At 41.8% G+C, this 14,053-nt stretch overlaps 3 protein-coding genes and 1 non-coding gene across 11 annotated transcripts in view; 3 read left to right on the forward strand and 1 right to left on the reverse strand.

Moving 5' to 3' along the window:
* The first annotated feature begins 5,742 nt into the window (after positions 1-5,742).
* Positions 5,743-7,493, forward strand: LOC118735958 (deoxynucleotidyltransferase terminal-interacting protein 2). Its single transcript, XM_036466019.1, has 4 exons — positions 5,743-6,039; positions 6,092-6,432; positions 6,901-7,065; positions 7,197-7,493. The coding sequence occupies exons 1-4, from the start codon at positions 5,847-5,849 to the stop codon at positions 7,404-7,406; spliced, it is 909 nt and encodes a 302-aa protein (XP_036321912.1). The 5' UTR covers positions 5,743-5,846; the 3' UTR covers positions 7,407-7,493.
* Positions 6,512-6,824, forward strand: LOC118736696. Its single transcript, XR_004992766.1, has one exon. It is a non-coding gene; the product is annotated as a small nucleolar RNA U85 (small nucleolar RNA).
* LOC118735957 (iron-sulfur protein NUBPL) lies at positions 7,404-8,783 on the reverse strand. 3 transcript variants are annotated; one of them, XM_036466017.1, is made up of 4 exons: positions 8,589-8,647; positions 8,463-8,487; positions 8,267-8,408; positions 7,404-8,203 (listed from the first exon to the last, which is right to left on the reverse strand). In XM_036466017.1, exons 3-4 carry the CDS (start codon positions 8,364-8,366, stop codon positions 7,491-7,493), a joined length of 813 nt encoding a protein of 270 aa, XP_036321910.1. In that variant the 5' UTR covers positions 8,367-8,408; positions 8,463-8,487; positions 8,589-8,647; the 3' UTR covers positions 7,404-7,490. The 3 variants fall into 3 exon arrangements, with proteins under 3 accessions (XP_036321910.1, XP_036321908.1, XP_036321909.1); XM_036466015.1 differs by having other exon boundaries at positions 8,267-8,398; positions 8,463-8,783; XM_036466016.1 differs by having other exon boundaries at positions 8,463-8,737.
* A 1,066-nt stretch (positions 8,784-9,849) lies between these two features.
* LOC118735959 (sarcolemmal membrane-associated protein) overlaps positions 9,850-14,053 on the forward strand; it is a 13,620-nt gene continuing 9,416 nt past the window's right edge. The window contains exons 1-3 of one of the 6 annotated variants that reach the window (XM_036466020.1): positions 9,850-10,354; positions 10,724-10,951; positions 11,980-13,565. In XM_036466020.1, coding sequence (XP_036321913.1) covers positions 11,982-13,565 — 1,584 coding nt within the window. In that variant the 5' untranslated portion in view covers positions 9,850-10,354; positions 10,724-10,951; positions 11,980-11,981. The remainder of the gene's footprint in view (positions 10,355-10,723; positions 10,952-11,979; positions 13,566-14,053) is intronic. The other 5 variants (XM_036466024.1, XM_036466025.1, XM_036466022.1 and 2 more) reach the window with 5 other exon arrangements.

Genomic DNA, 14,053 nt, shown 5'->3' on the forward strand with positions numbered 1-14,053 from the left:
TTCATAAGTGCGATTATAACGGGCCACTCTTCTGCTGTCGTGATCTTGTCTTTTTGGTTCATGGGTGGGCTCTATGACTGGGTTTACACAGAGAAACTTTTGTTGCTCATTTTCAGCAACTTCTCTTTTGGTGTTGCCATTTGCGTGCACACAGAACACTTCTTTTGTACACAATTGTTGTTGTCAGCTGTTAACGGCCAACTAGAATAACTCAGACGAGCGAGAGCACAAAGCGTGTTGCCCGAGCACGAGCAACTCGGTGCCCTTCCCTCTCCCTCGTCACTCCCTCTCCCACAAGTAACGAGTTGCCGACTGTCTGAACCTAGACTTTCGCGATCATGAACCAAAAATACATGGTACCGAACAACCAAGATTGATTGGTTTAATCCAAATCCCACCAAAAAACAATCAGCTGTTCAGCACAAAATGTAAACAAACAAGAAAATGCAACAACAATTTCAAGAAACAAGCAGCAACAAAGTTGATATGAAACTAGGAATGTTCGATATCGTATCGATTTTTATGAATATTAGGTTTGTTCGTCGAGCAAAAAATTTGTACGAATTTGTACGAATTATCACGATTTTTGCCCAAATCGCGTCCGTGCAGACCAAAAAATTATCCAACACTCAAAAATTGTGAGAGCAAAGTGACAGTTCTCTTGGAGAGATGTTGCAAATTCTTGCTGGAAAAAATTTCGGAATGCAATTGCAACCAGAGTCGATTTAAGAAACCCGACAGCTAGTACGATGAAGAAATTGAAATGTATGTTAAAGAAAGTCAGAACAACAAGAAATATACATGTATATCCTGTTTTTGGCCATCCGAACGAATTTTAAAAATTCTATAAAAAATGTTTATGTTTGGAATGCAACCGTGGACGCCAGCTTTGCGTTCGTGCAGAAATTTGCAAGTTTCTCAACATGAGAGAGAATTTGAGAAAATTTTTTTTACTCTCTGATATTTTGAGTGTTGGATAATTCTTGCTGGATTTTCGACGAACAAACCTATTATTATGAATAATAAATTTATTTTTCATATACAAAAAAGTGTATGGAAAAATACTAAAGTAGGTTTAATCAGCAGCTTGTGTGATTTATTTATCTGTTAAGTTTGGCAAACCGCTTGAGTCGACCGGCATGCCGTTTTAATTCTCAGTATATATACAAGATGCAAATAACACAATTAGGTGAGTTGATAAGCAGGTCTAACTATGTCAGAATATGATTTGCCAATGGAGACCGCTCATTGCTCTTCGAGAGCAATATATATCAGAGCTTATATCTTGCCATCTGTTGCCGGCAATTTGGTAGTTTGACAGTAAGTTGGTACTAAGCCAGAAAAGTCGAAACTAAGGCGACTATGAATAGTTTTAGTTGTGACTTAGAATAGTTTCGACTTAGGTTGGTGTTATGCAGAAATTTTGTTTGGCAAACTGCGTGCAATTGTTGTTGCAGCAAACTCGGAGAGAGCGAGTTTGGCATTCCCACGACAGCCGGTTCTACGTACCGGAATGACTGGGGTTTCACCCGACCAAGGGCTGTTGTTTCGGCGATCTAACCCCGTTTAGGTCGGCGAAGTATCTCAGAAGTTCTCCGTCCATAGGGCAACATTCATTACGCATTCTCCTACTCAGGGCTGGCATCGAGTCAAACCCTGGGCCAGAAATATACACCTGCTGTGTATGCCGAAGACGTTTACACCACAACTCCACCTCAGTCACGTGTAATGCCTGCGAGGGGTGGAGTCACCTCAGGGTCTGCTCGGGACTACGGACACGCAGACAGTGGACCACGTCGTACGTGGCCCCCTGTTGCTCAAATAGAGCAGCCTCCACGGCAACCCATAGTCCGCCCGTGCAGCCCCACACACTCACACAGCAACCACACACAGTCGCCACAACACAACAACATACCACAGCCACCACAGACCACATAACACACACAACCGCACTACCACCCACACGCCGCCGCCAACAACTCCTGGTTCCCCCTACAATCTGCACGGTATGTCAGACCAGAATATTCCGTAATGTGACATCAGTCAAGTGCAACACCTGCCTTGGCTGGAGCCACTTTAGGGCATGTTCAGGTCTGCGCACCACGCGAGATTGGACGGGGAACTTCGAGGGCCCGTGTTGCGCTGCTCGGTCGCTGACATCAATTGCGACGCCCCCCCACTACCACCACAGGGAGGCAATCACCTCAGCAGCACACACAGCCAACGGCGGCAAGAACATACACCTCACTCACACCCCACATCACAACACGTCTCCCGAACCACATGAAGCTCCTCCAATTCAACTGTAACGGGCTACAGAGCAAGATTGAGGAGATAACCGCCTTTATGTGTCGGCATGGTATATTAATAGCTGCGGTCCAAGAGACGAAGTTGCACAGCAATTCAACTTTGTTGAATTGTGACGGGTACAACGTGCACCGTCGAGATCGCGAGCGAGATAATGGTGGTGGCTTAGCGTTCATCACGCACCACACCGTGCAGTATCGTCTTATCGAAGCAGACATCGACCGCAGGGATACCACCCTAGAATGTCAGGGCATCGCTATCCGGTCAGGTGATGTCGAGCTCGAAATATTTAATATATACATACCCCCTGTCACCTGCTGCCCGGCAGGATATCACCCTGATATAGGTGCGCTCCTCAGAGGTGAAAACCGTATGGTAGTAGGTGACTTTAATGCGCACCACGATCTTTGGCACTCAAGCCTGTCAAACGATCGTAGGGGAACAGACTTGGCTGAGCAGATAGACGATTCGACATTCTGCACAATGAACGACGACGCACCCACCAGGATTATGGGTAACTGCAGTAGCTCGCCAGACATCACAATAGTCAGCGCTGGTCTGATAAACAGCATAACGTGGCGACCTATGCTGACTCTAGCATCAGACCATCTACCCATAGTCATCTCGATTGATAAACCAACCGACTTTGCCTCCGCCAAACACCGGACCTATGTCAACTTTGCTAAAGCTGACTGGAAAGGTTACGCGGAGTTTACTGAAAACACCTTCACATCGCTCCCCACACCAACCGACGTCCATCTCGGTGAACATAAGTTCCGCAGGGCTATCACTGCTGCTGCAGCTCGCTTCATACCGGCAGGGTGCATATCGGACCCACGTCCAAACTTCCCTGCCGAAGCGGCTGTTTTAGCAAATGAGCGTGATAGCCTTCGTCAGGCCGATCCCGGAGATCCCCGTATCAGGGATCTCAACGCGGAGATTCGGCAACTTGTAAACGTACATAAGCGGAAGAAGTGGGAGGAGCATCTGAAGACTTGCAACTTCACCTCTGGTGTTAGCAAGCTTTGGTCAACCGTGAGGTCATTGTCTAATCCGACGAAGCACGACGACAGAGTCGAAATTTCCTTCGGCGACCATGCTTCGTCGGACCCGGAGCGATGCGCGAGCTATTTTAGCCGGCAGTTCATACTGCATCCTCCGGTGGACAAAGCCAAGCGTCGAGTGACCAGAAGGCTGCACAAACTGCCAACAACTTGTGCCCCCCTTGCTTTCACTTGCGGTGAAGTTCAGGTGGCCATCGGGAAGGCGAAAGCCTCCAAAGCCATGGGTCCCGACGGAATATGCATGCTGATGCTGAAAAATTTGGGTCCTGCGGGGGTAGCGTACCTAACGGAGGTCCTCAATTTGTCAATGGCCACTCTCATCATCCCAGAAATCTGGAAGGTGGGGAGAGTGGTCCCACTGCTCAAACCGGGGAAACCTGCAAACAAAGGAGATTCGTATCGTCCGATTACACTCCTTTCCCCGGTAGCGAAGACACTCGAGGCCTTGCTACTCCCGTACTTCACAAATCACCTGACCCCAGCGAAGCATCAGCATGGTTTCCGTAAAGTGCACAGCACAACAACAGCACTTAACGCCATAAACACTCAGATAACTCGTGGCCTTAACCGTAACCGTCCCTGTGAGAGAACGATTCTAGTAGCGTTGGACTTGTCAAAGGCGTTTGACACCGTCTGCCATTCCACGCTACTAGAAGATATAGAGGCCTCCTCTCTCCCACAGAGGCTCAAACGGTGGTCGGCAAATTATCTAAGTGGTCGACATTCGTCGGTAATGTTCAGAGACAAAACGAGTAAGCAGCGAAAAATAAAACAGGGGGTTCCTCAGGGTGGTGTCCTTTCCCCGCTACTGTTTAACTTTTATATTTCAAAGCTCCCTCAACCACCAGAGGGAGTCTCGATTGTCTCCTATGCCGACGATTGCTCGATTATGGCGACTGGGAATGGAATTGATGACCTGTGTTCGAAAGTAAACGGCTATCTCTCCGAACTTTCTCGCTTCTTCACTGCAAAGTGTCTAGCCCTCTCCCCTACGAAATCCTCCGCGACCCTGTTCACAGCCTGGACGAAGGAGGTCAGGCTACCGCTGGGGATTCACGTCGATGACACACCAATTCCGACGGTGAATAACCCCAAAATACTCGGAGTAACATTCGACAGCCTGCTCTCCTTCTCTGCGCACTCAACCGCTATTGTCAATAAAGTACAGAGCCGCAACAAGGTCCTCAAGTCGCTAGCCGGCAGTACTTGGGGCAAAGACAAAGAAACGTTGCTGGCAACATACAAGGCAATAGGCCGGCCGGTTTTGAACTACGCAGCGCCAGTGTGGTCGCCTGGGACTAGTAGGACGCAGTGGACGAAGCTACAGACCGCACAAAACACCGCACTGAGGACAGCGACGGGATGCCTCTTGATGACGCCTGAACACCACCTGCACGGCGAGGCGCAAATGCTCCCGGTAAAGGAGCACAATATAATGCTCTGCAAGCAGTTCCTGATCGGGAGCCACAGAAGTGGCCACCCGAGCAAACAGCTGCTTGCAGAGGAGCCCTCGCCTAGGCACGTCAGGAGGCATCTATATGAACTAACGGACGAAGTCCAGAGGTTCATTAAGCAACCTCTGGACCCGACAGCTTACAGACAGGCCTTGAACGGCATTCACAGGGACTCAGTCTCGAGTTATGTAGACTCTAGACCTGTGAATGTCGTTCTGGGCACACCACCCCCGGACATTGACGAGACGGAGCTTCATCTGCCTCGGGAGACGCGCACTACACTTGCACAACTTCGCTCCGGCTACTGCAGCAGGTTAAACTCCTACTTGAGTAGGCTGAATGAGGATGTGCCGAACGAATGTCCGGCATGCGGAGAGACCCCACATGACTCGAAACATCTCTTCGCATGCCCGGCAAACCCGACATCCCTAACGACCTTGTCCTTATGGGCAAACCCCGCAGAAGCTGCACGCTTCCTAGGGTTGCCGTTAGTGGAACTTGACGACAACGACTGAGATACCAACCGATCTGGGCGGGGTTGTTGTAGCCGCTACAACAACAACAACAGAGCGAGTTTGGCGACTCTCACAGCAAACTAATTTTGTTTGGTCAAACTGCAGCAAATTCGGTGTTGTCATATACAAAAATTTTAAATTGTGCGCGTTATGTACATCTGAAATTCTCATTTCGTGTTGGCAATAGCCATGAAAACCATAATGAACGTGCATCCCTGTGCCAAACTCGACATAACCACCTCCGAGCAAACTAAGCAGCCGCCATTTAATTTGGCAAACAAAAGTTTGTCTGCATAACACCGACCTTAGTTGCGCCAATGAATTGCATTCACGCAGCTCTGTCGACGATGATCGTCCAGCAAAACATCGATGTTAACTAACGATGTTTTGAAAATATCGATGCATCGTTTGCATCCCTATTTCCTACAAAATTTCGCGGATAGCGTGCGCTTTTTATGTTCATTGTGTTTATCTCATATAATTAATTAAGATAACCTAATAAAAATATGTCTTTATATGTACTGGACTCTACAGGTGACACAAATTTGTTAGAACGTGAATCCCACGGCACAGCTACGGTTGAGAACAAATTGTGGCGAACGTTGGAAGAAACCACCAGACAAAGCCAACTCGAGGTTATAAAATGCACGGCATTATCTGATGAAAGCAGAGATAATGAAGATGATGAAGATTATTTTGGTAAGTTGATGAACTGAAATAATGCATTATTTCATATATGAGTAATCTGTAGGTTTGCCACCCCCCAACGTGGACATTTCGCAAATAATACGGGAGGAGCTTCCGAAGCTAACATCACCCAAAACTAAACACGAGGAAGAGTTAGATAAACTAACGGAAAAGATAGATGCAACAATACTAAGAATGGCGGAAAATCCTAAGAAAAATTCTAAAACAAATTGTAAAACCATGGATTTCTCCGATTATAACCCAGCAACCGGCAAATTTGATGTGGAGCACCAAGTAAAAACAGATGTTGGGAAGGAAATGGCAAAATCGCAGTTGGTGGACGGTTTTGGTAGACTTAAAGAGCTTCCATTTTTTAATAAAAAGAAGCTTCGCGATATCAAAAGGGTAAAATTCATAACAATATTCCTATGTATGTATGTATTAACTACTATAAAAATGATGACATATTCGACATCTTAAGTCTTTACCAAGAAGCATTGCCTAAAGAGGGTTTCATACGAAAGACTCGAACATAATGCTTAGCAAAACAGTAGTTTCACCCGTTGTAATCTTAGTAGTTGTGTCAGAGCTAGTGACAACTGCTGTAAGGCCAGCGGGACAGTAATGTTTACAATATTAGACTGTCAACGGCCAGATAGTTATATGCCGGTGATTTAAATTAGAACACACATATTTTTCTTTATTATTGAAACGTAATGTTATGCTAGTATTAAAAATGAAACCTTCCTAGATGCCCAACGGTACACATTGATGACCTCTTTAGTAACCTGAATAATATATGTACATATCGGTCTTTTTATATGTACCATTTGGGGAGTTTTTACAAAAATTTCTATTATTAATTTCACCAAGATTGAACGTTCCAAGACTAAAGGGCCTGGATGGTATAATTTGCCTGCCACAGAGCAAACAGAAGAAACCACAAATGAGCTAAAAATTCTACAAATGCGTTCTGTCCTAGATCCAAAACACTTTTACAAGAAAAACGATCTTAAAGTTCTGCCTAAATATTTCCAAGTAAGTCTCAATTGCAATACTATGATTTTATACTTACGTATACATATCCGTACTTATGTATACTAACCGTCAAAAATACCGAAGAAAAAAATGTCGCTTACATCTTGTAAATACTAACTTAACTGTTCCAGATCGGCACTGTACAACATTCGCCTTTGGATTACTATAGTGAACGTGGCACGCGCCACAAAAAATGTTCATTGGTGGATGACTTGCTAGAAGATGATACTGCTAAAAATTATACAAAACGAAAATTTAAGGAAGTGATTGTTCGTCGTGAAAAATACGCACATCGAAAAGCTATGCAAAAAATGAAAAAACAGAAGAAAAATAAGTCGTAGGTTATGCTTATGAGTTTAATTTTTTTAATTAAGTAGAAATAATTATGTAAATAAATAAAAGTAAACATTTTGTACATAGGCATATTATTTCGCTTCCTGTTTGTCTGGTCCACTTATTTCCAGTGTCCGAATGATATATTCAGCTAACTGTTGATAGCTTTTGGCGTATTCAGTCCCGGAATATTTGATCACAGGGGGTACACCCTCATCACAGCACTCGGTAATATTTCCATCCAATGGAATGGAAGCCAATATCTTCGTGCCTATTTTTTTTGTGAAATGTTCTGTTGTATTTTTAAAAATTTCCAAACGTGTTTGACAATTCCCGCAAATGGCATGGCCCATATTTTCTGTTAAGCCAATAATCGGAACTCCCAGTTTTCGATACATTTCTGCGCCACGGAGTGTAACTTCTAGCGCGGCCTTCTGCGGAGTGCTAACCAGCAGGACACCTGTAATAGGAACATTTTGAGAAAGCGATAGATGCACATCTCCAGTGCCAGGTGGCGTGTCTACAATGAGTATATCAATTGGTGCCCACACTGCTCCTTTCAATAGTCGTTGAACTGCTGACATTACTAGTGGGCCACGCCAAATTATTGCATCAGATTGTCTGGCGAGCAGTCCCATGGATAGACATTTAACACCATAATTGATAGGTGGTATCATTAAATTTTGTTCATCAATCAAAGGCTCTTCATGAATATTCATCATCAGAGGAACGGACGGTCCGAAAATATCTGCATCCAATAATCCAACGCGTTTTCCCTTGTTTGCAAGGCTAACAGCAAGATTTACTTAAGAAAAGATCATTACAATTTAGCCATTTTCCTTTTAAAGTTTTTATGCCACATTCATACCGGCTACAGTTGATTTACCTACACCCCCTTTCCCTGAAGCAACTACCAAAATGTTCGCTACTCCAGGAAGAGGAGTTCGTTTTGGCAGGCCACGTGCCATCAGCTCCTTCTGTTTTGTAGTCAGTTGGGTGGCTAGAGAGCGCTAAGGATTATGTGTTATTCTGGACAAAAACTCTCTTATTTGATAACAAAATACCTTGCAAAAATGGAAAAATTGCGTCCTTAGCATTTTCCGTCAAATATAGTGAGTCAAAAACAATAATGTAAACAATAATCAGCTGTTTAGAACAGATCCCCATTTAAAAGCAAACATGTCCCTTACAATTTGCTGGGTCGATTGCGAATAGCAACGCAACCACGGTCGGATACCAGCTGGCAACGTTCCCACGACAGTCGGGTCTATGTAACCGGAACGACCCAGATTTATATTTGGCCAAGGACTGTCACTCCAGCAACACTCCCCAAAAAGTCTTTGGGGAATTTGTATGCTGCTACAATAACAACAACAACCAGCTGGCAACGCACCTGGAAATAAAATTTTTATTACGAATGGCAACTCGTCAGTTGCTGTAGAGTTATCGATAATTGAAATTTGACAGTTCGGCAATCAGCAAGTGGCAGTGCTGCTGCTGTCACTTCAATTGAAGTTTTTCACTTCACTTTGGAAGCAGCATTGCCGTTTTGCTTAAATTTAAGCAAAATTGATTAATTTTTTCCTGCGTGTTAAAATGTTAAACTTTCCTTCGTTTTGCTAAATTTGTTTATTAAAATAGTCAAAAAGGACAATTCCTCTAAAATTCATAGTCAGAAGAGTTACTATTTCAATCAATTTTTCAAATTTATTTTGGGAAGACTGTCATCGAGATCCCATATAAAGTTCCAGTAAATGTTGCTCTACGCAATTCTCGATCTGCGGTTGTCGCATTTTCAAACCTCCGAGTGTACTTCTGCCATGAAATCGCTTCTCGTAAACACCATTTGCCGTTCGGAGGCGACTTAGAACTTTAGGTCCCTTCATTTTCGTGACAAGATCAACACGCCCTTAACCATTATAGGAGTATGTGTTGAGACCCTGAAAGAATGTGTAATAGTTTTCAAAATAAGCAACTGTTAGACTATAAGATCCTTACCTTTGGCGACAAAACTCTGCCTTAGATAGCGTTTACTTACTTACTTACTCAGTAACTACAAGCATTTTTCGTTTTATTAAGACCCGTTAAATAAGTTGCTTAATTTTAACGGGATTTGTTGAAATTTTTGAAAGATTTTGTTAAATTTTGTTTTACGGACGCGGCAACACTGTTTGGAAGTCTTGACTTCGTCACTTCATTTTACTTCGTTTTTTTTCACTTTCCACATCTTAGATTTACCTTCAAAATAAATAAAACTTGCTTTGAAATAAATGATTTATTTAACTAAAATCAACAAACTTTTGCTAAAATCCTTTAATTTTTCTCTAAACAAAATGTATATTTCCTCAAACAAAGACTATCTATAGTGGCAACGACCTTTCGAAAGTGCAAAAAAAAATAGAACCATTCGATAGTATCGATAGTTTTACAGCTCTACTGTAAACAGCATGGCAACACTTTGTTGCGTTTTTCATTCAATCTCTTCTTTTCTGCACGAAACGACTGAAAATTCCTGTGAATATTATAAGATCTAAAAAAATACGAATAAATAGAATAATTTGCGTTTTATGTGCGAACTATTTAATAAACTATATTCAGTTACAAAATTTAATTTGTTTCTAATTAATTGTGACAAGTTTTGCAAACGAATTGTGAGGTGAGTGTGTGTACGTGAGGTGTATGTTCGATGTTTTGTTTCAGCAGTGGCAGCAGTAGTGGCTGAGACAGGCAGAAAAAGCTGTAATATAGAATCATCGGCGGAGGTGAGGAGCACAGTGTAAAATATAAGCTCAAGGAACGGATGAATGATAGAAAGCGAAATGCGAGATGGTCAAGTGTAAAAAGCAAATACCAATAAAGAGATATGTAATCGATCAAACGAAAACAGAAAAATTACAGGCAAATAAAAATGTCTAAAAAACCAGGAAGAAAAACTTTATACAGTAAACATTGCCAAGTATGTTTGCCCAAAATTGTTGAAGAAGGAAAAAGGATAATATTAGAGTGTTACTAAATAAATAGGGGGGGAATAAAGTGTTAACAGCAGTAGTTGTCCATAACAACGTTTGTGTCACAAGTGCAATTAAATTCAATTAAGCTATTTAAAACTAAATTAATGGTATGCAATGAATTTTTTGTACATTTTTAGCTGAAATGAGAGTGCTTACCAAGTGCACGGGTGATTCTTATAGCCGTCCAAGCTACCACCCAGTTTATTGGTTGTTACAATATGTACATATGTACTTGTGCTTGTGCCACCATCGCTATATAATATTTCTATATCTATTGTGCGTAATAAAGAATTTCACATTGTCATTCTGTGCAGCAGAAAAACGCTACGCTTCAACGACAACATAGTGATCGCTCGTTCACACTGTCTCCAACATTAAAATTATAGCCAGTTAGCAATCGGACTGTCCTATTGTAATTGACTCCATCGAAAGACACGGGTGGAGTGCAACGGGCAGCACAACAACCTTAATGAGAGTGCAATAGAAGCGGAAATATGCTGAACGAAAGCAACTTTATGATGTGTCTTGCAGGCACGGAACTGGTCAGTGAACGAACTACATGTTTTACGCTTCAAATTGCACATTCCACGCTGTAGGATATTATAACAAAATCGCATACTATTTTTTTGCACAAATAGCATGGATTTTATACATTATTCAGAATAAGTAATTTTTACACTTTTATTAAATCCATGTCTTGCTAATTTATCGCTTTGTTTTTCTTATGGGATTAAATTATGCACAGTTATGGGCGATTTGACCTACATTATGGTGGAGTACCAAATACATATGTATATAGCAAGCGTCTGGTTTTATTTGTTAAAATTTGCTTTTATGAAACATAATTTATGTTGTATGAGTAGATAAAAGTTATTGAGGGAAAACCTTCATTTTAATATGGTTAATTACCAATACCCAGTTTCTAAAATGTTCAGGATAACGAACAGTTTTTGAATACTATGTCTCAATATTCTTTCATTTGTATGTATGTATGTATGCTCACATTTTTACTCAGCCTCTTGATGTTTTTAAATATAAAGATTTCTCAACTTACATTTAAGTTTCAATGGCTTTGGCAATTGCGGTTTCCTAAAAATTTAGTTGTTTGCATGACACCACTATACATATATACTATACATATTTGAGTTATATCGTACATACATATAAATGAATGCATATTACGTACATATGGGTAGGAGTGTGGGCAATTTAGTCGTTCATAAAAATTAAGGATGGTTGTTTGTAAATATGTATACAGTCAAATATACAGTCAATGGCATTCCCCTTCGAAAGCTGAGGGGCTTGCTGAACTAACCTCAAATCAGCTATATATTTATATGTATGTATGTGCATATACTATACATATGTAGGCTTCTTTATATTTTTCGAATGGAATCAGGAGTTGTGCACCTTTCTATTGGTACTTTTGAAGTTGAAAACACATTTACCTGTATTGCACTGCCACTACTATCCAACTACCACCCCCTGCTTCTTTAAATTTAATTTGTTAAGAAATAGTAAAATACTTCACGTTTGATATTTTACTTATCAAGTTTTCCCTTCACTGTAGGTATGGTTTTAGCCAGTAACGAATGGCTTAACACTTGCGAAGATGAACAAAAGTCGGCTTCGGGGAATTCACAAACAGCGTCAACAACAACTGCAACCACCGCCGCACCCGCGCCACCAAACCACCAGATTGCCGGCTCCACGCCAGCTTCCACAACGACACAGATTGTAACTCCAATAACATCGAGCATAATCACATCAGTTACATCAACGCGCATATTCAGCGTAAATAACGAAATTATGTCGGAAAATTCAGCTAACGAAGCACATCAGCCAATGCAGCAACCGTCCGTTAATCAAAAGAGCAGCATCAGCGATGGTCTGCCAGCGGCAGTTAGTCTAAATGATGTGAATACCCCGAATGCTCAAGAGTTTGTCAATAATAATAGCGAAGTATTGAACTGTGATACTTCAAATGCAAATTCAATTTCTAATGCAAATGCCAACAGCAATATTGATGCTAGCATCAGTGGTAGCTGTGGAGGTGTGAATGCAAATATCAACACTAATAATGCCAATTTGTATTCCAATCCGAATTCAAATGCAAGTACCCTACAATCCGCTATTGTACGCCAATCGAATGCAGGCAATCACATGCCGCTGAGCTGCCCCATTACTCCGCAAGCGCTGAGCAGCGCACTGCAGTCGGTTATGAACGCTAGCAAAAATGCCAGTATTTCTGGTTCACCAGCCGTCGGAAATTTACCAAACACTTTCCTCAGTACATTGGATATAGGGCTAGGTAATAATGCTTCACTACAACAGACCGTAAAAGAGCTCAGTTCGGCTTTCTGCGCTGGTCTGATTGAGTCACAATCGAATATGGCCAATAACGCCACAAATGTTGCACAGAATGTAGGTAGCAGCACCAACATAAGTATGAATCTAGAATCAACGGAAAGTAATGGCCAGGCGAAAATTATTTTGTTCTGCGAGGCTAACTCGCACCCCTTCCAGACACGCACCATATTCCTCACGCCAAACATTGAATGCAAAGTAGGACGTTTAATAGCGAAAAGTAAAGCTTCCGAGTCAAACGCAATATTCGATTGCAAGGTACTATCGCGCAACCATGCAGTGCTGTGGTACACCGATGATGGCAAATTTTGGGTTAAAGATACAAAGTCCTCGAATGGCACCTTCATTAACGAAAATAAACTAGGCAATGAGGCTGCTGAGCTACATTTCGGCGATATCGTCAAATTCGGCGTCGATGTACTGGAAAATTCGCGCAAAGAAGTCCATGGTTGTATTATCGCTTTTGTAAAGTTATATTTGCCTGATGGCCGTGAGGCGATATCAATCGATACGACCACCCAACGCTCTCAGTACTCTGGTGAAGGCCGTATCAGTTACGAGGAAATGCACCGCTTGAACTTGTACATGCAAGAGGTGTCGCAGCGGGAAAAGGCGCTAAAATCGAAATTATTCAATATTCAAAATGTTTTGGATGCCACACGAAAAAATTCGGCCCTGTGCTGGCAGTCTCTCATTGCTGAGGATCAGTTGCTTCATCGCATCAATTCGTTGGAGAAAAAATTGCAGATTATGGAGAAGAATGTGCCAGAGAGCGTGTTGCGAAATGAGGTAAGCGAGACTTATCTAAGTTGAGTTATGTTTAATTACTTTAATTTAACTCATAAATCAGTAACCATTTGGTATGTTTTATGATCGAAGCTTCCCTACAAGAAAGATGAGACCAATTATTTGATAACTGGAACAAAAAAAACTGAAAGCGGTATAATTCTAGGTAGTTGATTTGTAGTAAAAATGGTTCAAGTGTAATGCTGTGTAGGGCAATTACATTTTAAGAAGATCGGATGTAATGCGCAATGTATTAGTTGTTTATTTATGTTATTTAATGTAAAAGGATACATTTGACCTTCTTCTGGGTTCAATGATATTGTACAGAAAGGAACAATTGGTCGCAGCCATAACGCGAAATGTGAAATGTAAATAGCAATTCGCGTGTCCAAATTAGAAACTAGGTACAAGAATTCCCTGTTTCGTGTGAAGAGCAAAGCGTACATAATAATAATAATAATAATAATAATAATAATAATAATAATAATAAT

This window comes from Rhagoletis pomonella, unplaced genomic scaffold, assembly GCF_013731165.1.
Source record: "Rhagoletis pomonella isolate Grant_MI unplaced genomic scaffold, Rhpom_1.0 Rhpom_scaffold_00003, whole genome shotgun sequence".
NCBI classification, from domain to species: domain Eukaryota; kingdom Metazoa; phylum Arthropoda; class Insecta; order Diptera; family Tephritidae; genus Rhagoletis; species Rhagoletis pomonella.